Source organism: Schistocerca gregaria, chromosome 1 (assembly GCF_023897955.1).
Source record: "Schistocerca gregaria isolate iqSchGreg1 chromosome 1, iqSchGreg1.2, whole genome shotgun sequence".
Lineage (NCBI taxonomy): Eukaryota > Metazoa > Arthropoda > Insecta > Orthoptera > Acrididae > Schistocerca > Schistocerca gregaria.
In genome coordinates this window covers 502339322-502363518 of record NC_064920.1, presented here as the reverse complement: position 1 = coordinate 502363518, position 24197 = coordinate 502339322, and the positions used below count along the sequence as shown (strand labels likewise).

Here is a 24197-nt window from a genome sequence, read left to right as displayed (position 1 = left end):
CTGCTTATCTTGTATTATGACCTGAAAAGCCACTATCAGTCCCCTGAATGTTTTCAGTCACAGAAAAGTAATTCTGAAATTGACATAACAACCTGAAGAAATAGAATATAACTACAGAGTGGCAAAGACAAGTGCCAGACCCAACTAATACACAGGACCTTTACAAATATCTTCTTGTAACAGTTACTACATTGAAAAGATGAATGGTTAAAAATTATGTACACTGCTACCATCCATGCCTCAAGAGTTCAGTCAAATATCATTCAAAACAGACTCAACATAATGAGGACAGACACACACACACACACACACACACACACACACACACACACACACACACACACACACATTTACACTCGTACTCTCTGCTGGAAATATCACTTTGCCACGCAGAAAAATGATCCTAATCCTACGCCTAATGATCCAACTCCCCAAGACACTATCTAAATTGAACCCTGCCTGGAACAGTTCCGTCCTCCGTCACAGCGGGACCCACCTCCTCTTGCTCAAAATCACCCACTCCAAATCTTTCAGGAATTTCTGACTTCCAGCCTTGCCTCTCAATCCTTCTTAAAAAACCTTGATCCTACTCCCAACATCACCACTGCTGAAGCCCAAGCTATCCGTGATCTAAAGGCTGACCGATCCATCGTCATTCTTCCGGCGGACAAAGGTTCCACGACCGTGGTACTTGATCGCCGGGAGTATGTGGCTGAGGGACTGCGTCAGCTTTCAGACAACAACACATACAAAGTTTGCCAAGGTAATCTCAATTCCTGATGTCCAGGCATGGCTTCAAGGAATCCTCAGAACCTTAGGCCACCTACAAAACCACTCCGCACCCCTACCTTCTACCTAAAATTCACAAACCCAATCATCCCGGCCGCCCCATTGTAGCTGGTTACCAAGCACCAACAGAACGTATCTCTGCCTATGTAGATCGACACCTTCAACCCATTACATGCAGTCTCCCATCCTTCATCAAAGACACCAACCACTTTCTCGAACGCCTGGAATCCTTACCCAATCTGTTACCCCTGGAAACCATCCTTGTAACCATTGATGCCACTTCCTTATACACAAATATTCCACACGTCCAGGGCCTCGTTGCGATGGAGCACTTCCTTTCAGCCTTTCACGCCGATCACCTGCCACCCTACCTAAAACCTCTTTCCTCATCACCTTAGCCAGCTTCATCCTGACCCACAACTTCTTCACTTTTGAAGGCCAGACATACCAACAATTAAAGGGAACAGCCATGGGTACCAGGATGGCCCCCTCGTATGCCAACCTATTTATGGGTCGCTTAGAGGAAGCCTTCTTGGTTACCCAAGCCTGCCAACCCAAAGTTTGGTACAGATTTATTGATGACATCTTCATGATCTGGACTCACAGTGAAGTACAGCTCCAGAATTTCCTTTCCAACCTCAACTCCTATGGTTCCATCAGATTCACCTGGTCCTACTCCAAATCCCATGCCACTTTCCTTGACGTTGACCTCCATCTGTCCAATGGCCAGCTTCACACATCCGTCCACATCAAACCCACCAACAAGCAACAGTACCTCCATTATGACAGCTGCCACCCATTCCATATCAAATGGTCCCTTCCCTACAGCCTAGGCCTTTGTGGCAAACGAATCTGCTCCAGCCCTGAATGCCTGGACCATTACACCAACAACCTGAAAACAGCTTTCGCATCCCGCAACTACCCTCCCGACCTGGTACAGAAGCAAATAACCAGAGCCACTTCCTCATCCCCTCAAACCCAGAACCTCTCACAGAAGAACCCCAAAAGTGCCCCACTTGTGACAGGATACTTCCAGGGACTGGATCAGACTCTGAATGTGGCTCTCCAGCAGGGATACGACTTCCTAAAATCCTGCCCCGAAATGAGATCGATCCTTCATGAAATCCTCCCCACTCCACCAAGAGTGTCTTTCCGCCGTTCACCTAACCTTCGTAACCTCTTAGTTCATCCCTATGAAATCCCCAAACCACCTTCCCTACCCTCTGGCTCCTACCCTTGCAACCGTCCCCGGTGTAAAACCTGTCCCTTGCACCCTCCCAGCATCACCTACTCCAGTCCTGTAACCCGGAAGGTCTACACGATCATAGGCAGAGCCACATGTGAAAGCACCCACATGATTTACCAACTGACCTGCCTACACTATGACGCTTTCTATGTGGGAATGACCAGCAACAAACTGTTCATTCACATGGATGGACACAGGCAGACAGTGTTTGTTGGTAATGAGGATCACCCTGTGGCTAAACATGCCTTGGTGCACGCCCAGCACATCTTGGCACAGTGTTACAGCGTCCGAGTTATCTGGATACTTCTCACCAACACCAACCTATCCGAACTCCGGAGATGGGAACTTGCCCTTCAATATATCCTCTCTTCTTGTTATCCACCAGGCCTCAATCTCCGCTAATTTCAAGTTGCCGCCACTCATACCTCACCTGTCATTCAACATCATCTTTGCCTCTGCACTTCCGCATCGACTGACATCTCTGCCCAAACTCTTTGCCTTTAAATATGTCTGCTTGTGTCTGTATATGTATGTATGTATGGATGTGTGTGTGTGTGTGTGTGTGTGTGTGTGTGTGTGTGTGTGTGTGTGTGTGTGTGTGTGTGTGTGTGCGCGCGTGCGAGTATATACCTATCCTTTTTTCCCCCTAAGGTGAGTCTTTCCACTCCCGAGATTGGAATGACTCCTTACCCTCTCCCTTAAAACCCACATCCTTTCATCTTTCCTTTTCCTTCCCTCTTTCCTGACGAAGCAACCGCCGGTTGCGGAAGCTCGTAATTTTGTGTGTGTGTTTGTGTGTTATTTTGTTGTGCCTGTCTACCGGCACTTTCCCGCTTGGTAAGTCTTGGATTCTTTGTGTGTGTGTGTGTGTGTTGTATGCTATAGAAGAAGGCCCTTTGGCTCACTTGTTCAGCAGTCTTTCTGTTGTGCCTGCCTGCAACTCAACTGCTCCACTATATGGTGAGTACAATAATATACCACCATAGACAGTGCAAGGCTTCACATTAAAACATTTTGCCTCTTACCAAATGGTTGCTCTTGTGATTTACTGGTGTTTGCTACTACCTTACATTTCAAGCCCACCAGCTAAACTCACTGCAAAAAATTAGTTTTAACTTCTTATCCTTTCGTATAATTTATCTAAGCACTGGCAAGTAGTGCAAATTTAAATAAAATACAAGTTGAAATAACAGAGAATGTTAATAAAAGTATACAAAGGGACACATTCTTTTGAATAATTGATGTAGGCAAGGATTTATGCTTCAATCAGCTGAAAGTCCTACAAATATGCATTTCTGTATTAAATAAAATTACAATAACCAAATGCAGTAAGGACTGCATGATACCATGTTTAATGTGGCAGCAAATTTCCCAGATAATAACGAACCCTTTAACATAAAACCCCAAGTTATCTCATTTTTATTATTCTGACTGAACTTAAGACTCCCAAATACACTCAAGACAACTTAAGAAAAGACCTCCAAAGAAATAAAACCTCACTTATATCCATTTCAGCACTGATAGTTAAGTGTTCAGGTGTTACAGAGCATCTGGTCCTACATTTGTATCTTGGCTATTGTGTTTTGGCTGAGGTGATTGCCACTAGATGTGGTCTTTACTGTGTGCAATTTTGGATACTCGACAACAAACCAGGTTCTTTCAGCCTCTCTCCTATATTATTGTTTAGGCAATCCTCTCAGAAGAGGATGGCTATAGTGATCCTGAGTTTGAAATTGAATTCAGTGGCTCTGAAAGTGGAGAAGAATGTAATGCTCCTTCATTAGAGACTGGAAGTGATGCCAGCTTGTCAGATGGGTGACACATACTTGCCAGTGGTACGAGGTAAATAAATCCACAGTGCTCCAGTCACCTCCTACAAGACTTAAGTTCACAGGAAACCATTGTGAAATACATGGTTAGAATCCAAAGATACAGAGAAAATAAAAGGGATTTCAAAGTTTCAGAACAGAACCTGAAACAGATTATGTTCCCACAACTGACAACATGTCCTCGGGATAAAAAAAAAAAAAAAAAAAATAATAATAATAATAATAATAATAATAATAATAATCATAATCATATGAGAACAACAGAAAGAGCTTTAAAAAAAAAGACCCCAAGACATAGAAATCACTAGTTGTATCCTTATGAGAATACAATATCAACTGTGTGGCAATTACACACAAGAACCACACAGAAATCATGAATGTAAAAATCCAAAGAGGGGCGAACACAGAATCTGATCATTGGCTCACCAGACTTAAAATCAGGCCGACACCAAACAGAATGAATATGAAGACCACAGTGACACCAAAGTTTGATGTGACAAAATTAAGTCATTGAGGATCAAAGTGGAATGGGAGGATGAGAGAGCTGTGGCATGAGAAGAATTCAAAGAGAAGGTAACCAGTTAAGCAAAAGCGGAAATTCCTCTAACCAAAAAGAAGAGACATTCATGGTGGAATGACAAGAGCTAAAGCAACTGAGAACAGGAAAATGGCACGCAAATGGAACAGTGACAAAACAGAAGTTAACATGGCAATGTAGGATGAGAAAACAAATGAGACGCACCAGGAGAGAGAAAAGAGAATATGAAAAGGATCAGTTAAAAGGAGAAGAGGAGGATTTCCAAAACTATAACACAACTTCTACAGGACATTTAAAACCAGAATCAAAGGATACCAACCACAAAATGCATATGTCAGGATACAATTATAGAGTTCTGGCACTGAACAACAAAGAAGTGCAAGACACTGCAGTTAACTACTGAATTGTCCAGAAACGATGATTGAAAACGGTAGAACAGCTGGAGAAGATGGCATAATAGCTGAAATGCTAAAAGAAGCTGAGCCAAATACCACCAGAGAAACGACAAATATCATATAAAACATATGGGAGACCGAAGTAATATAGAAGACTGGAAGTGTGCAGTTATACACCCTCACATAAAAACGGTGGTACGACCAATGTTAATAATTAGAGGGACATCTATCCTGCCAGTCACATTTGAAGTTCAAAGTTCAATCACAGTGCCTGCTAGATAGGACACAGTTGCAACTGGAGGCAAGATAAGGGAATAAAAAGCGGGCTTCAGACTGTGAAGATGCTGTGCTCAGCAGATACTAAATTTAGAAACAGTCCTGAGATACAAAGAAATGAGAAGCAGAGTGACCATGAGCTCTCCTGTTGGTTTCCAAAAGATATGCTATATATATAGACCATTACTTTTCCAAGAACTGGAAGAGAGTGACCTCAATGAGAAGACAGAGAACATTATCAAACGGACACTAACAAACACCAAATCTAAAATCAAATTCATGGGCAACTTATCAGTTCTCTGAGATTAGAACAGTAGTGAGACAAGGATATGGTAATTTGCCACTATTGTTCAATACACTATTAGACAAAGGTGTCAGGGAATGGAAAAAATTGAGGATAAAGGTATTTTATAAACCAATCAGGTTAGGAAAGAAAAACGGAGGACTTGATATTGGCACTCTGGCATTCACTGATGATCTGGCAATACTATCAGATAAAATAGAAACTGCAATGAAGCAAATTGAGGTTGTAAAAGTGAGTGCTGAAAATGTCAGGCTGCATGTCTCTGGAAAAAAAAGAGTGCCTGCCAACCAAAAAGATACCACACATAATATCACAAAAGATACGGGGAGCTCAAGAGAGTTCACAAATTCAAGCATCATTGTGAGATACAAGCAACTGGGATGGTAAAGAAGCTCACGAACTGAGAAATCAAAAGATGATTAGAGCATTATGGATGACTGGCAACACCTATGATAAATCATACCTATCATGTCAACATAAAAATGAGACATAGCAACACTGTCATCATGTTACAAAACTTATATGCAACAGGAACATTGGTCATGGATTGGAAAAGTGCGCTAGGAAAGGTCAAGAAAGCAAACAGAAGAAACACCATAAAAATCCTAGGGCCCACTGAGAGAGAAGCTGACTACAGATTACAGCATGGACAACAGAGCAAACAGATATCTAATATATTACATGACATGAAGAAACATTGACTGAAATTTTACACAAATGTCAAGAGAATGTTGGACACCCAACAAACCAACCACATCTTGCACTCATTAAGAACCTGAAGTGGATCACCGAGGGCCAGAAGGATGCTGGCATAACAAACTCAAAAAGTCAGACACTCAACCAAAGGAACTCATATGGAAAGTAAGCCAAGAGGTCAAGAAATTCAAGAAAGGAACAGAAGAAGGTAGAAAATGCATAGTGACAAGATGAAAAATGTGTGGTGCCTCAGAAAATTTCACATTAAGCAGATGTTTCTCATGATCCTCTAGAGGCCTACTACAGAGTATAATAACCATTTCAATAATACCGTCAGAGACAGCAAAGGGCTTGGAAAAACTGAACAGGATGGATAGTGTCTTTGAAAGAAGTTACAAGAGGAGCATTAGCATGATAAGTGAAAGGAAACACGGATTAGTACACGTGATTTGTAATTTGGGCAGCAAAATGAACAACAGCGATAGGCATAAAGAAAATACAAAATGCAAGAAAAGCTTGTCTGAAAGGAAGAAATACATTGCCATGGGATATAAATTCATGTGTTAAGAAGACTTTTCTAGAACAACTTAAGACAAAAGAGAACCTTTAAGTTTGATACTACTGAAGAATGCTGAAAAATTAGATGTGGAAGATGTTGGAAGGTAGAGGTATGATTTATCCCTCCCATTTTCTCCATTGCAGAACTGTAGAACTATAGACCCAAATTCTCTCACTTTACAGTCAGAATCAATAGTTTGTATGTGACATGCAGTATTATATTTCTTCATTCGCAGACACAGAAGCTTCCAGAATTTTAAGAGTAAATTAATCCATTTAATGCTAAATATCAATGTGAAATACATCAGTTACACTTGATGGCCTTTGCTTTTTTTTCACATTATCTCTAAGAGGATCTATTAATCAACTCTAAAAAGGGAAGCTGAGTATTTTACTGCCATGTTACTAATTCTGAAAAGAAAGTAATACACAAGGTTTATTTGTAGAAATCAAGTTTTTTTTTACCTTATTCATAAAATTTTCTTTGCGAAATAGAACCTTCAAAATGTGACCAAGTGCACAGTCTGGATCAGCCCTGATTGGATGTCTTTCATCAAATGGATCTGGATCCATCTTCATGTAGTTATCAGTTTCTACCTCTATTATCTCGGCAATCCTGGATCACAACACAATTCATGGATTACTAACCAACACAAACAAAAAAATTTATAATCAAAATTGTACAAAGCACTTGCCATGGAACTTTATAACCAAGAAAGTGAGATCAGCAAGAAATGTTTAGTTTGCTATTGATTGACATCAGGGGAGGTATTTGCAATCAATACTAGATAGTATTTTCAGAATAATGTCTCTCAACTACTTACAGGAATATGGGCACTTTCATACAATACCAATAAATACATCTCTACCAATGACAACAAGAACAAAACTGTCACATAGAAACATTTGGATGTTACATTATATGAACTGCAAATAAAATGAATACATCTAGTTAATGAGATACAAAACAGATACATAATAATCTTAACTTAGAAAGAAACTACTCCAATTACAGAAAATCTAGGCTCTAATAGAGTTAACATAAAAAGTCAACAATACTTCTTACATTAGACATTCATTTGCTTAACATTACATTAAACAGAATAGTCATCTTGCACAAAAAAATTCACCCATGCACAGAAACACATCCTCATCTTCAACACTGGCAAGCTCAAACCTTTTTTCTGAAGGAGGTGGACACCTCAGTTGACTGTTGCCTGCTGACTAAGCAAACTTCCAGCATATTTGTTGCTTTCTATCAACTGCATAGCACATCACAACCTTCACACAGAGTAGGTGAGGGGAAAGTTCTTCATAATAAGGCGTATTTGTTTACACGCAATGCCACTAAATTTTGGTTGGAAGAGGCAAAGGAGGAAGCAAAAATGTCATTCTAAAGTGTGTTTGAGTATTATAGAACCCATTAGATCTTCCAATTGCACAATAAAGAGAATAAAGGAGAAGGGGTGAAAATATAACTACAAATACTTCCCAAAGATTCACTACTTCCAGAAATATGCAGAAGAAATAGAAAAATTTTTATATTTAGGCAATATTGACAAGCAGGTTGTTAGGAGAGCAGACACACACTTTCCATGCGACACATTCAGCACTGTAATAGATAATTTTGTCCTGTACACTACATTATTACCTCTTTTTTGTTTTAAAAGATTTTCCTCTGGGAGCATGTGGCTTGACATGTTTTGTTTTGGGTTGTTTATGTGACTATTTTGTTTTCAGTACTCTACTGATGAAATATTGGCTTTGAACATCCATATTTTCGAAATATTGGTCATAACGATACCGTGTGGTTAGAACTGAAGTGCAGCTACTCACAGATGTCCTCTGTGGGATGTAGGTATAGTATGGCTGTGAAACTTGGTATATATGCTAATGTGTTAATGCAGAACTGATTTAAGCTGGAAAAAAATAGTTCCAGCTGCACATCGGCATTATACACTGTTTGTATGATGATATGATATCCATGCCGTCATTTGACAAGCCATAACATGAGCGAACGGTACGGCCATCGAGATGAGATAACGAGCGTTGTTAGTGAAACGGTTTTATGTGAACTACAGCAATCAGAGTGCTGCACTGACCAAGTACCGCTGACTGAAAGGTCTGAGGACAGGCCCAAAGCATTAAAAGGTTTACAGCAGATGATAATTAACTTCTAAACACATGTGAGTGTGGTATGGCACCTGGAAGACTAAGAGGCAGTTGCTCTTGCTGTAACTGGGCATAAAGCACATGTCACAGGAAGTGCAAGTGCTCGTGCAGTGTCATGAGAACTGGCCATCCCATGGTCCACAGTACAGAAAGTTTTGCTGTCTATTTTACAGTGGTACCCGTACAAGATCCAGATGGTATAGCAATTGAAACCTCATGATTTACAGCAATATTCTGATTCACTCTTTGGGTTCTGGTATGGATCAACAATGACTGATGATATGCAGTTGGGCAATATTCAAATTTGGGGTACTGTTAAACAGTCTCTTATGAGTGAAGAGCCACTGCATTTGCCACACAATTGTGTGGTGTGCATTCAATAGTACCTTAATTCTCAGTCCATTCTTCTTTAAAGAGAATACACCCAGATGACTTGTCAGGTGCGACACTACATTCACTCGTTATTGAAACTTCCTCACAGAATGTGTAACTCCAACTTTGTAAGCAAGCAACTATGTGAAAGTCACTATTTTCATCAAAGATGGTGCCACACGCCCACTGAAAAATCTGCTTAATGCAACCTTCCACGAAAGTGTTATCTCCTGGGGTTTTCCACATGCTTGGCCTGCAAAGTCACCTGATCTGAATCCATATGATTTTTGGCTCTGGAAATGTCTAAGAGAATGTTTACCAGGGACACATTTTGCCTCCACCTGATCTGAGGACCAGTATACAGGACAACTGTTTATCATGTCATTTTATGGATAAAACATCTCGTTGGTCCCCTGTAAGCGGCAGTTAACAATAAAAAATCAACACTATGCTGTCCTCATTTGTTTGAGCTTTTCTGTCCTTATCTCATTCCTAATCCATTACATATGAAAACATTTCTAGGATTCACATCTTCACATTTTCACCTGGTGGCCAATATTGCAATTAATTTTTTTGCATAAATCAGCTCTGCAATAATGCATTAGAATATCAGTTCTGCAGCCATATGATAATTATAGACCAAATTGGACCTTTGTGAGTAGCTGCACTTTTAATTATAACCACCTGGTATAACCTGTTAATACAATCATTTGCACACTTGCTAGCTATAGCTTACAAGTTAGGCGAGATATGCATTCGTGCGTAGGCTTCAGTTCTCGAACTAAACCTCCCTTACCACAATAAGGCCGCTCAAGAGGAACTCCCTGTTACTACCATTGACCTTACTTTAGCGTGCTGTCTGTGCAAGTATGTGCAAATATATTTTGCCTGCACTCTACACACAATGTGTGTTCCTCATACTGCAATACTCAATGTATGCAAGAAACTAGAATACCCATCAGAAATAATGTTCTGAAAATGAATGACAAAGAACACAGAAATCATAATCTACATTCAAATCAATATGTCCCCACATGAAGTAAAAACAGCCAGCACAACCGCAAATGTAATCCAACCACAAAAGTTTATAAGCTATACACAAGCAATGGTTACTATATAGGAATGGAAGATAGTTATTTGTAAACTGACGCGTGACATGCAGTGGATTTGCTGTAACTACTGTCCTCAGGTGATTTACAGTCATATTGTTCAAAGCAAAGGCAAAAAACTTCTGACTTTTTGCTAGGATATACTGTTGAGCAACTCATCATGCCTCATGTCATCTGCCACAAGTCTGTGAACCATTCAATTCCGGGATGATCTAATTTTTCCAATCCCTTTCACATTCCTAATGGACGAAGATCCCTAATTACATCAACATACATAGTTTGTTTCCAATGAGTTTGTTTTTACAGACAGTACAATTTTAAAAAACAGTTCACCTTAAATTGGTATACCACACGACTGACACTGGTATGCCATAAACTTAGTCAATATTATGTCATACAGCTCTTTTCAATTGGCAAATATAATTTAAGAAAGGCTGAAGTACTGGAATAGGAAATAGAAATGTTGATAACATCGATGAATAATTTCTCAGTGATTAAATCCATTTACTACTGGAAAATTTCCAAAAAAATGTATGTTAAAGTGGTGAGCAGGAGGAGGAGATGAGAAATGAGAACTGGAGTAGACCAAGGAGGGTGGTAGGTACAAAACTGATGTCATGGAATATGTTTTGACTTCAGCAGAGCTTAGGCTGCAAAAAGGCAGACAACAGAAAAAGGGTGTAGTATGCTAATGATTGTTAAAACAGAAAATATACGCATACTGATATATGTAGCACTGCCCACATGCAGTGAATGTGCCTGTGGCGACAACTTGCTGTCATCACAGGCTGATCAGGTAAATGTCAGTAGCAGGTAAATGTAAAGCCACTTGTAAGCGGTCCGTCACCCTCCAACTTCACCTTTATAGGTGATTATGACCGACACCACTGAACACCTCGACCAATTTAGACTTTTGTTGCAAAATGCATCGGCTGAGGAGTATGTGGTCTCTACCAATGCCAGACAATGGAACTTTGCGTAATATAAGGACAAGCTGAAAACTAATACCACTTAATTTTTATGTAAAAACTCTTAACATTTCTTTCAAAAAATAAAGCAAAAGTTATTACTTCTACATCTTTGTCCTTCATGCCTACATATCTGCAGTCCTCTGCCACTAGAGGGCTCTGAATAGTAACATGGAACACAATGGTGTGTAACATAACTATATCGATGCAAGTGTGCTGTAATCGAGTTTCGAATTTGGAGCGGGGCACCATCTCCTTCAGCATGAAAATACCAGACCACAAACAAGCCAATAGGACATGTTATGCCTGCAAGGTTGACGACACACCACACATCCTAGTGTTGAGGGTTGCACAACTGCCAGGCAACTGCTTTTCACCAAAAATTGGATTTCCCCGTGTTCCACTGGGCATCCCTAGCAGTGCTGCCAGAGGTCATGCGCCACAGGAACCTAATTGCTCTCACAATTCACATGACCAAAAATGGATCCCAAAATATCCTGCTGGTGGACGGTATTTAGGCAAGTGCACAGCTGTATGTCACCAGTTCATTTCGTGCCAGGACTTTAGTTTGGCCATCCAGCTTGTGATTGTGCATGATGTAAAACTTCACTTAAAGTACTTTTGTAGTATGCTGACTGTAGACTGTTCCTAGGGAACTTAAATGCCATGCCTAGATGGAAGGCCAAACTCTTGGCTGAGCTTTGCTTAAACATGGCCTCGTTGAGACACGGCATTTTCATTTGTGTGACGAACTTGTCTTCGAAATTAGAACCTTCAGTCAGTGATTTTCAACTTATAAATCTTGTATTATTATTCACTGCAGTAGACGGACAGTGTTTCTTATTTTTGTAAATAAACTTCTTGAGTCGCTGTGACATTTTTTTTGATGCTGCCTATAATGGATCCTTCACAAGCACTCCAACATCTTCAACAATCTGATGCCTTGGGTTTACTATCATTGAACATCATCTATACAGTCCCAATTTTGCCTCCTTCGATCTTCATTTGTTTCCAAAACATAAAGAACATCTTCGAGGAGTTCACTTTGATAGTGATGAAGTTGTGCAAACAGAGGTGAGGTTGTGGCTTCGTGAACAAACTGAAACATTCTGTAGTAACAGTATCAAGACACTGGTGTCTCATTGGGAGAAACGTCTTCATGGTGACTACGCTCATGAAAGTATATATTAAAAACAAAGATTCCAAGACTTACCAAGCGGGAAACCGCCGGTAGATAGGCACAATGAATAAAACACACAAACACACACACAGAATTTCGAGCTTTCGCAACCGGCGGCTGCTTCGTCAGGAAAGAGGGGAGGAAAAGGAAAGATGAAAGGATGTGGGTTTTAAGGGAGAGGGTAAGGAGTCATTCCAATCCCGGGAGCGGAAACACTTACCTTAGGGGGGAAAAAAGGATAGGTATATACTCGCGTGCGCGCATGCGTGCACGCTCGCACGCACATACAATATCCATCCATACATACACAGACACAAGCAGACATACTTAAAGGCAAAGAGTTTGGGCAGAGATGTAAGTCAAGGTGGAAGTGTGGAGGCAAAGATGATGTTGAATGACAGGTGAGGTATGAGTGGCGGCAACTTGAAATTAGCGGAGATTGAGGCCTGGTGGATAACAAGAAGAGAGGATATATTGAAGGGCAAGTTCCCATCTCCGGAGTTCGGATAGGTTGGTGTTGGTGAGAAGTATCCAGATAACTCGGACGCTGTAACACTGTGCCAAGATGTGCTGGGCGTGCACCAAGGCATGTTTAGCCACAGGGTGATCCTCATTACCAACAAACACTGTCTGCCTGTGTCCATCCATGTGAATGGACAGTTTGTTGCTGGTCATTCCCACATAGAAAGCGTCACAGTGTAGGCAGGTCAGTTGGTAAATCACGTGGGTGCTTTCACACGTGGCTCTGCCTTTGATCGTGTACACCTTCCGGGTTACAGGACTGGAGTAGGTGGTGGTGGGAGGGTGCATAGGACAGGTTTTACACCGGGGACGGTTGCAAGGGTAGGAGCCAGAGGGTAGGGAAGGTGGTTTGGGGATTTCATAGGGATGAACTAAGAGGTTACGAAGGTTAGGTGGACGGCGGAAAGACACTCTTGGTGGAGTGGGGAGGATTTCATGAAGGATGGATCTCATTTCGGGGCAGGATTTTAGGAAGTCGTATCCCTGCTCGAGAGCCACATTCAGAGCCTGATCCAGTCCCTGGAAGTATCCTGTCACAAGCGGGGCACTTTTGGGGTTCTTCTGTGAGAGGTTCTGGGTTTGAGGGGATGAGTAAGTGGCTCTGGTTATCTGCTTCTGTACCAGGTCGAGAGGGTAGTTGCAGGATGCGAAAGCTGTTTTCAGGTTGTTGGTGTAATGGTCCAGGCATTCAGGGCTGGAGCAGATTCGTTTGCCACAAAGGCCTAGGCTGTAGGGAAGGGAGCGTTTGATATGGAATGGGTGGCAGCTGTCATAAAGGAGGTACTGTTGCTTGTTGGTGGGTTTGATGTGGACAGATGTGTGAAGCTGGCCATTGGACAGATGGAGGTCAACGTCAAGGAAAGTGGCATGGGATTTGGAGTAGGACCAGGTGAATCTGATGGAACCAAAGGTTGGAGAGGAAATTCTGGAGTTGTTCTTCACTGTGAGTCCAGATCATGAAGATGTCATCAATAAATCTGTACCAAACTTTGGGTTGGCAAGCTTGGGTAACCAAGAAGGCTGCCTCTAAGCGACCCATAAATAGGTTGGCATACGAGGGGTCCATCCTGGTACCCATGGCTGTTCCCTTTAATTGTTGGTATGTCTGGCCTTCAAATGTGAAGAAATTGTGGGTCAGGATGAAGCTGGCTAAGGTGACGAGGAAAGAAGTTTTAGGTAGGGTGGCAGGTGATCGGCGTGAAAGGAAGTGCTCCTTCACTTTTGGGCAAAGAGAGATTGACGTAGATCCACATATCTGCAGCTGGAATCATGAAAGAAAATGGGGGGGGGGGGGGGGGGGTAGGTATCTGCTTCTCTAGCCAAAAGGTCAGGCAGTTCATTCCCTGGGATGCCCACATGACTTGCGACCTGGAGAAAGACGACTGAACAGGCAGCACGCTCAAGGGCACAACATGGATAGCACAGACAAAAGGGCGACGAGATTAGCATTGGTCAATATCCTGCAGACTGCTCATGGAGTCTGAACAAATTGAAACACTGTGGAGGGAGGCCTGAGAAACAAAAAGGAGGGCCCTGTGAATGGTTAGAAGCTCTGCTGTGACACACTATGTGATCCCGGCAATAAATGGTGTTCAAAGTCAGTAGGAGACATGACAGCATATCCCACCAGGACTATCTTAGAACGATCAGTGTAAAAGATGGTGGCACCCTGGAACTCTGCAAGGATGGCACAGACAAGACACCAGAAAACCATAGGAGTGACAGAGACCTTAGGACCCTGGAATAGATCAATCCTAATCCATGATCTAAACACCATCCAAGGTTGGGGTACGGGAGGTAAGACATGGGGTGCCGTCTAGTGAGTGGAGATGGAGATCCCGACAGAGGGACATCAGATGCATGCTAACTGACAATCCCACCCGTGGGCGGGCATTAAGAGGGAGACATATCACATTGGTGAAGAGCACAGGGTATACAGGAAGGTCAGGGAACTGGCGAATGGCATTTGCATAAGAAACAAGGAGTTGGCTCCATCGGATGTGTAAAGGTGGAATCCCCACTTCTGTGAGGTGACTATCACCAGGACTAGTCCGAAAGGCACCAATAGCCAGATGCACAACACAATGGTGGCCAGCGTAAAGGAGTTTCAAAGTGGAAGGAGCTGCTGAGCCACAATACCTGACTCTATAATATAGTCTGAACAAGACCAGAGCACGATAAAGATGGGGGAAGGGTGTAATGGTCTGCACCCCAAGACGTGTAGGCCAGGAAGCAGAGAGCATTAAGCTTCCACATACATGTGTGTCTTTAGGGTGGCAAATGTGGGGCTGCCATATCAGCTTGTTATCAAAAATAAGGCCAAGAAAGAGGACTGTGCTACAACATTGAGGAGCTGGTTGCCTAAATGAAATTATGAATTGGCCTGCACTGTAGGTAGTTGACAAAACTGCATAACCCGTGTTTTGGAGGAAGAAAACTGGACGCATTGGGCAGTGGCCCATGCAGAGGCCCATCAGATGGTGCCTTGGAGCTGGGGCTATGCAGATGCTATTGAGTGGGAGCTGCACCAGATGCAAAAATCATCGCCGTATAATGCCAGAGTAACCACAGGCTCAGCAGAGGTCACAAGCCCATTGCTGGCAATGAAAAAGAGTTTGACACTTAGCAAAGAACCCTGTGGAATACAATCCTCCTGAATCTGAGGTGCACTGAGCGAAGTGCCAACTTGAACCCAGAAGGGCTGGTGAGATAAAAGCTCACAGATAAAAATCAGAAGCTGACCATCCTTTCGAGCAGTTTACAAAGTACATTCATCAGGCTACTTGGGCAGTAGCTGTCAAAACATGCTGGGCTTTTTCCAGGGCTTAAGAACGGGGATAACTGTACTGTCTTGCCATTGTGACGGAAAAGCCCTCATGAGTCAAATACTGTTGAAGACCCTGAGGAGCTGTTGCCTCTGGGGAACATCCAAGTGTTGGGTCACCTGGTTGTGGATGGAATCCGGGCCTGGGACTGTGTCTCGTGAAGAGACAAGAGCTTGCACCAATTACCATTCAGTGATGAAAGCATTATAAGGCTCAATGTGAGGCGGGATGAAACTGGGGGGGGGGGGGGGGGGGTCAGTTCAACTCTGTGTTTCTGCCGACAGCAGGCTAGGACGAGGACGACGATGCTATCGCAAAGTGTGTCACAAGGTGTTCTGCGAGAACCAATGGATCAGTGCACAGAGCACCTTAGAGGTTGGGACCCTGCACAGTTGACTATCACTGGTGGGCCAGAAGGCTACAGAGCTAGGACCACACCTGCGATGAAGAGGCATACATCCCCAGGGAGGAAACATAGTGCTCCCAGCTTCCCTTTTAACTCCGCTTAATAATGCAATGAGCCTTATCATGGAGATGGTTAAAAGAGAGGAGGCTGGTCTGTGAAGGGTGCTGCTTAAATCACTGTAGTGCCTGTCAGCAGTCCTGGGCAGCCACATCCTTGGTTAACCAATGTACCGGTTGATGACGAGGAGGACTTGTGGTTAGGGGGACAGCTGCATGAAGAACAGTGGCAGAGATGCCTTGCACGACTACATCAATGGAATTCAAGAGGGAGCTGTCGAAGTGGACAGCATACATATATAAAGGCCAACTGGCCCTGTGGAATGCCCAACATGGAGGGCTGTCTGCCTGGCAACAGCAGGGGAATAATTCGTTCATCGGAAAGTGGCCACTGTCACAAAGGTCATCATGGGATGACCAATGTAGGGAAGCCACCAGGAGATCGAGAGATCGACAGCAGAGAAGGTGCCATGAGCAGCATGAAGTGGGTAGGGGATCCACCATTGAGGAGAAAAAATTGAGGTCTGTGATAAGTTGGTCAATTAGGATACCCCTAAATTCCCCAAGGAGGAGAAACGGGTGTGGGAGCTGCTGGATTATGGTAGGCAGTGCAATGTAAGGAAGTGGCATACCTGGGGGGAGGTAGACATTGCAAATGGTGATTGATGGAGTCATTTACACTCGAACCACTATCGCTTCCAAGTTGGTATATAGGGGGATCCAGTCACTAATGACACCATAGCGAACCAAAGTGCAGACCCCACCAGATGCTACCCTGGGGCCAGTACAGTTCCACCAGAACACCCGATAACCACGAAAAGTTTGGAGAGTGGTTATCAAGGATACGCATTGCTTGAAGAACAAGACAGAACGCAGAATAGGAGGAGACAAGACGTTGCATTTCCAGTAGGTGACCATAATATCCATTGCAATTCCACTGGATGATCACGTGGTGAGGGTCCAAGGCAGACATGAAGAAGCCAAGGAGGATGTCGGGTCACTTGGTCAGTAGTTGCCACCGACAAGGATGGGGTGACATCCATAAATAAGATGTCAGACTCAGGTTGCGAGAGGGGAGATGGAAACTATGGGGGCGCCTTGTCTTGAGATTTATGTTTCTTCTTCTCTTTCTGAGGTGAGGGGAAGGCAGAGTTCATGGGACGCACAGGTTTCTGCAAAGATCTGAAACCAAAAAAGAGCAGGCGACCTTGGGGTGCAGAGATGGTGCGGCCTCATAACTGAGTGGTGGTAAGAGACTTCGGGCCTGAAAGACTCTGGGGAACCGGCTGATGCCAAAGACAGGGGCACTACTTCGGCTGGGGAGAGGGAGCGGCTCCCTGACGGGAGGTTGTGGGAACTGCAGGGGAGAGGGAGGGGAGGACAAGGGAGGAGGACAAGGGAGGAGGAGGAAATGAAGTAACAGAGGCATAAGTTGAAGATAGTGACACTAGATGGAGTCTCTCATACCTTTGGAGGGCCTCAGCGTAAGACAAGCGATCCAGAGACTTGTATTCTTGAATCTTCTTCTCCCTCTTGTAAGCCGGGCAATCCGGGAAGCAAGGGGAGTGGTGGTCAACACAACTGAGACACCAAGGTGTATACGTGGACAAGGAAAAAAAATCCCAGTTTTCCCAGTAAAAAAATACACCTTTTCCATGTTAAGTGGCAATATACTTTTCCATGGAACTCTAAAACTTATCAACCCTTTGAATGGTTAACATTTTATACACCAGCATAAATCTTCTCACTGCCACTTTAGAAAAAGAAACCCAGAGAAAACAATCTTGGAAAGATCTCTAACGTGCAGCAACATGTACAATGCATATTTTCATATTACAATAAGCTGCATATATTCGTAATTACGAAAGTATAAATTTGAATTGCACCAAACACAGCACCTTAGTTACCAATGAATTGAAACCGAGATTGTGATGCCCTTTTGTAAGCCAATCATAGCTCAAATGATGTAATCTCGCCAGTCATGACAGCAGATATTCAGAGCATAGGATATGTGGTGTCAGCCAGTAGTAACATCGCTGTTACGTGGCGCAAACAAACAAATAGGAAAAGTTAATGGTATACATTAATATACATAGTGTTGCAAGAAGAAAAGAAAAGTTTTCACATATAATATTAGTCTCCAGAATGAGATTTTCACTCTGCAGCAGAGTGTGCGCTGATATGAAACTTCCTGGCAGATTAAAACTGTGTGCCGGACCAAGACTCGAACTCGGGACCGTCGCCTTTCGCGGGAAAGTGCACTACCAACTGAGCTACCCAAGCACGACTCACGTCCCGTGAAGGTAGGAGACGAGGTATTGGCAGAAGTAAAGCTGTGAGGATGGGGTGTGAGTCGTGCTTGGATAGCTCAGTTGGTAGAGCACTTGCCCGAGAAAGGAAAAGGTCCCAAGTTCGAGTCTCGGTCCGGCACACAGTTTTAATCTGCCAGGAAGTTTTAATGTTAGTCTCGAAGATTAATAAGCTGCAAGAGATGCCAAGCTTTTGCAAGAGAAGCTAAGCTTTTGCATGTATTATTGGTGTGTTATTATGCGTGTGTTACTCTTTAAGATACATCAAACAAATGTGCCAGTAAAATTTGAAATAATGACATAAATGTTTAGTCTTCTGGGCTAGAAATTCTTGTAAGTGACTGGTCCTCAAAGTGTTAAGTTTTAAACGAGAGTCAAATTTTCTGTGATTTATGAAATTCATTGCTCATTCTCGCACATAGCAGAATTCATCTTGCACAAAAGAAAATCTACTTTGAAAGTAATGCTTTTCAAACTACCATTCGCAATATTTTCCCGCAATCTGTTAGAAATAGGCTTGTTGCAGCGGTTGCCAGAAAAAAAGGCGTCACTGCGCGCGCGCAGCTATGAAGGCATATGAAGTCCGTATGGAGAAAGCATTGAGAGATCTTACATCACATCTTAAAAGAAACAGGAAGTCGGAGGTTACTCCAAGGGCATTCGTATTTCGTAAACTATACTCAGTAGTACTATTCGGCTTGAAGTGCACATTTTTATGTCCACATTCATAAAGACGTAGGCCCCCGTCTGATATTAAACTTTTCAGTTTAGTTTCCAGGATGTAAATTTTCTTTGAGTACCAGTACTGTACTACCTCATATTTGGTTCTTTATTATGGTATAATGTCATGCGTGCCAGAAGATGAAAATGTACACTTAAAACTCAGCAAGCAAGCTATCATTAGACAATGATGTGGAATGAAATATTTCGTTTCAAATAAATGGTTGGTTGGTTGGTTTAAAGGCGGGAGAAGGGACCAAACTATCAGGTCATCGGTCCCTTGTTCCTAATAAAACAGTGCCACAAGTTTGAGAATAAAACAGACAAAACATACAACACAAAATGGAAAGAAAGGGAAAGCCACAAGAAAGAAGGGAAGGCAACAAACACTAAAAGGAACAAAAGAGGACAAGAGAACAGAGACGCTAGAAACAGAAGAGAGTAAAACATGAAAGCAGATTACAGTGGCTGGTCAACCACGAGAATAAAAACGGAAAGCCAGCCACTCTGCAACACATTAAAACATCCATCCTAAAAGCACTAGGGTGGAAAACACAGAGGGACAAAGGACATGCGCTAAAACCTATATAGAAATATAAAACCCACTCTCGCAGATAAAATTTAAAACTAAAGCTGCTGAGGAGGCATTGTCACCCAACGCTGAAGGCAGGGTGCTAGGAAAGTTAAAGGTCTGTCACAGAGCGGCTAAAAGTGGGCAGTCCAGCAAGAGGTGGACGACTCATTTGGGAGCCACCGTGACACTGAGGTGGGCCCTCGCGACAGAGTAGGTATCCATGCGTTAGCCACGTATGGCCAATGTGGAGCCGGCAGAGGACAACTGATTCCCTGCGAGAGGCTTGAATGGATAACTTCCACACATTCATAGTCTCCTTAATGACACACAGTTTTTATGCGTGCTGTTACGCCATTCCGTCACCCAAAGCTGAAAAACCCTGCGGTGTAAGACAGAATGCAGGTCAGCTTCGGAGATGCCTATCTCCAGAAGTGGTTTCTGCGTCGCCTGTTTGGTCAGCCTGTCGGCAAGTTCGTTGCTGGGGATTCCGACGTGTCCTGGGGTCCACACAAACACCAGGGCAGAAATGAACTCCTGAATTGATGTTACCAGGGCTGGCTAGGGTAGCACTGGTCGATAGCTTGTAGGATGCTCAATGAGTCAGTACACAAGAGAAATGACTCGCCGGGACATGAGAGGATGTACTCAAGAGCACGAGATATGGCCGCTAGCTCTGCAATGAAAACACTGCTGCCAACTGGCAAGGAGTGCAGCTCAACATGTCCTCCATGAACATATGCGAAGCCTACATGACCATCAGCCATTGAGCTGTCGGTGTAAACCACTTCAGAGCCCCCGAACACATCAAGAATCGAGAGGAAATGACAGCGGCGAGGTTAACGGAGTGCTTAGGCCCATGCAAAAGGTCCAGACAAAGCAGCGGTCGAGGTGTACACCATGGAGGTGTATGTGAACGAGCCACAAGCAGAGGTCATAAAGGGAATGACTCCAGTTCGGACAGAAGGGACCGCATGCAAACCGCTATCATTAGCCCCAATCTGGGCCGCCAATGCGGGAGATGGACTGCCATGGGCAGGAAAAGGAGACGGTGATTCGGATGCGCAGGGGAACTATGAATGTGTGCTGCGTAACTGGCGAGCAGTTGCGCACGTCTGATCTGTAGTGGAGGGACACCACCCTCCACCAGTACACTGGTCACCAGACTCGTCCTAAAAGCTCCTGTCAAAAATAGAACCCCACAGCGGTGCACAGGGTAGAGTAAATGCAATTCTGAAGGCACTGCAAAACCATAAACCACACTCCCATAGTCTGGGATTGGACAAGAGCTCTGTAGAGCTGCAACAGTGTGCAGCGATCTGCACCCCAATTGGTGTTGCTCAGGTAATGGAAGGCATTGACATGCTGCCAGCACTTCAGCTTAAGCTGACTAAGACGAGGGAGCCAAGTCAATCGAGTGCCAAAAACCAGTCCTAGGAATTTATATGTCTCCACTGCAGAGAGTGGATCGTCATTAAGGTAAAGTGTGGGTTCTGAATGAACAGTACGACACAGACAGAAGTGCTTGACACACGAACAGGCGGCTGAAAACCGGAAGCCGTGGGCTAGAGCCCATGACTGCGCCACTCAGCAATAACAGCACTGGAGCAGCAGTATGAAATGCAGAAGTCATCTGCATACAGAGAAGGTGAGACGGAGGGCACGACTGCAGATGCTAGACCGTTAATGGCGACTAAAAATAGAGAGACACTCAATACAGAGCACTGCGAGACTCCATTCTCCTGGATATGGATGTAACTATGGGAGTCACCAACTTGGACACAAAAAGTACGGAGCGGCAGGAAGTTTAGGATAAAAATCAGGAGTGGGCCCCGGAGACCCCACTCGTACATTGTGGCAAGGATATGATGTCACCAAGTCGTGTTGTATGCTTTACATAAATCAAAAAAGATGGCAATCAGGTGTTGCCATCTGGAAAAGGCTGTTCGGAAGGCAGACTCGTTGGTCACAAGATTTTCAGTGGTAGCGTGACCCTGGCGGAAGCCGCCCTGACGTGAAGCCAGCAAGCCACGTGACTCCAGCACCCAACCCAACCGCCGACATACCATACATTCCAGCAGCTTACAAAGAATTTTGGTGAGGCTGATGGGCCGATAGCTATCCACATCAAGCAGGTTTTTACTGGGTTTGAGCACCGGAATGACTGTGGTCTCCCACCATTGCGATGGAAAGATGCCACCGCACCAGATCCGGTTGAATATGATGAGAAGGTGTCACTTGTAGCCAGATGACAGATGTTTTGTCATATGACTGTGGATGTGATCAGGCCCAGGAGCTGTGTTGGGGCAATGTGCAAGGGCACTGAGGAGCTCCCACTCTGTAAATGGGGCGTTACAGGATTCACTGCAGCGTGTAGTGAATGAGAGGACATTCCGTTCCAGCAGTCGTTAGAGTGTGCTAAAGGATTGGGGGGGGGGGGGGGGGTAATTCTCCGACACAGAGGCTCGAGCAAAGTGCTTGGCAATCGCGTCAGCGTTGGTACATAACTTGCCATTTACAATAACACCGGGGACAACTGCTGGGGCCTCGTAACCGAATACATGTTTGATCTTTGCCCAGATTTGGGAAGGTGCTGTTTGGCACCTAATGGTGGAGACATATCTCTCCCAACACTCCTCCTTCCGTTGTTTGATAAGGTGGCGAGCACGGCCAAGGAGCTGTTTAAAGGCTATGAGGTGCTCCAGGGAAGGGTGCCGCTTATGCTGCTGTAGAGCTCGTCGACGCTCCTCAATTGCTTCAGCGACTTCTGGCGACCACCAAGGGACTGCCTTACGCCTTGGGCACCCTAAAGAGAGAGGGATTGCATTTTGTGCAGCAGAAACAACTGTGCTAGTCACCTGCTGAACCATCACATCGATGTTACCGTGTGGGGGACATTGAGTGGTGACAGCAGAGGTGACAGCTCCCCAGTCTGCCTTGTTCAAAGCCCATCTGGGCAAGCCCCCAATGTTCCTGACACTGGGGCAGTTACAGGAAGATGGTGAAGTGGTCACTACCACACAGGTCGTCATGTGCTCTTCAGTGGATAGATGGGAGAAATCCTGGGCTACAAATTGATAAATCAATGGCCGAGTAACTACCATGAGACACACTGAAATATATGGCGGTCCCAGTATTTAAGAGACAGAGGTCGAATCGCGACAGTAAAGTTTCGACATCTCTGCCTCAGCCAGTAAGCACGGTACCACCCCACAAGAAGTTATGGGCATTAGAATCTCCCAAATGTAGGAAAGGGTTGGGGAGTTGATCAATCAGTTCAGCTAATACATTCAGGGGTAATGCACCATCTGGAGGAGGATATACATTGCAAACAGTTATTTCCTGTGTCGTCCTTATTCCGACAGCCATGCTTCAAGAGGAGTTTGAAGGGACCCATGCTCACTACAGACCGAGTTTAGGACATAAACGCAAACTCCACCTGACACTCTCTTATAGTCACTACGGCTCCTGTAATATTCCTTATAGCTGCGGAGGGCAGGGGTCCGCATTGATGGGAACCATGTTTCCTGGAGGGCAATGCAGAAAGCAGGTCTAAAGCTTAACAGTTGCCGCAACTCAGCCAGGCGGTGGAAATAACCGCCACAATTCCACTGGAGGATCACTTCATGAGACTGGGAAGATATTGAACAATCAATGAGGCAGTTCACACCTCAAGAGTCACCTGCTGCCACCGATTTATTGCCAGAGCAGTCTATATCCATTGTGTCTGAAGGTCTTGCAAGATCTAGGTCGTCAGCGGACACCAAAATCTCCACCCATCCTCAGCTGCAGGGCTTGTAGGTAGCGGTAGTGCTGGTGCCACTGCAATTTTCTTGGTCTTGGGGGTTTTCCTTTTCGATTTCTCTTGCTGCTCCTTGGATTTGCCTGGATGGGAGGACTTCACTGGCTCAGTCTCCGGAACTGACAATGAGCGTGAAGCCGTATGACCAGCTACTTTTGGGCTAGAATGAGATTCTCACTCTAGCAGCAGAGTGTACACTGATATGAAAGTTCCTGACAGATTAAAACTGTGTGCCGGACCGAGACTCGAACTCGAGACCTATGCCTTTCGCAGGTAAGTGCTCTACCAACTGAGCTACCAAAGCACAACTCACACCCCGTCCTCACAGCTTTACTTCTGTCAGTACTTCGTCTCCTACCTTCCAAACTTTAGAGAAGCTCTCCTGTGAACCTTGCAGAACTAGCAGTCTCGGTCCGGCACAGTTTTAACCTGTCAGGAAGTTTCATACTTTTGGGCTCTTCAGCCACTTGCGTGTGTCGTATTTCCCACTAGAAGAAACCTGGGAAGAGAGTGATCCAAGAGACCCCTTCCTAGTGAGAGAAGCCAAAGAAGAC

General features: G+C 44.2%; 1 protein-coding gene across 1 annotated transcript in view; it reads right to left on the bottom strand.

The window, feature by feature from the left end:
- The window catches only part of LOC126354168 (DDB1- and CUL4-associated factor 1-like), a 220311-nt gene that overhangs the window by 186621 nt on the left and 9493 nt on the right, over window positions 1-24197 (bottom strand). Inside the window, exon 3 of the mRNA XM_050003600.1 lies at window positions 7097-7247. Within this exon, the coding sequence (XP_049859557.1) occupies window positions 7097-7247 (151 nt within the window). The remainder of the gene's footprint in view (window positions 1-7096; window positions 7248-24197) is intronic.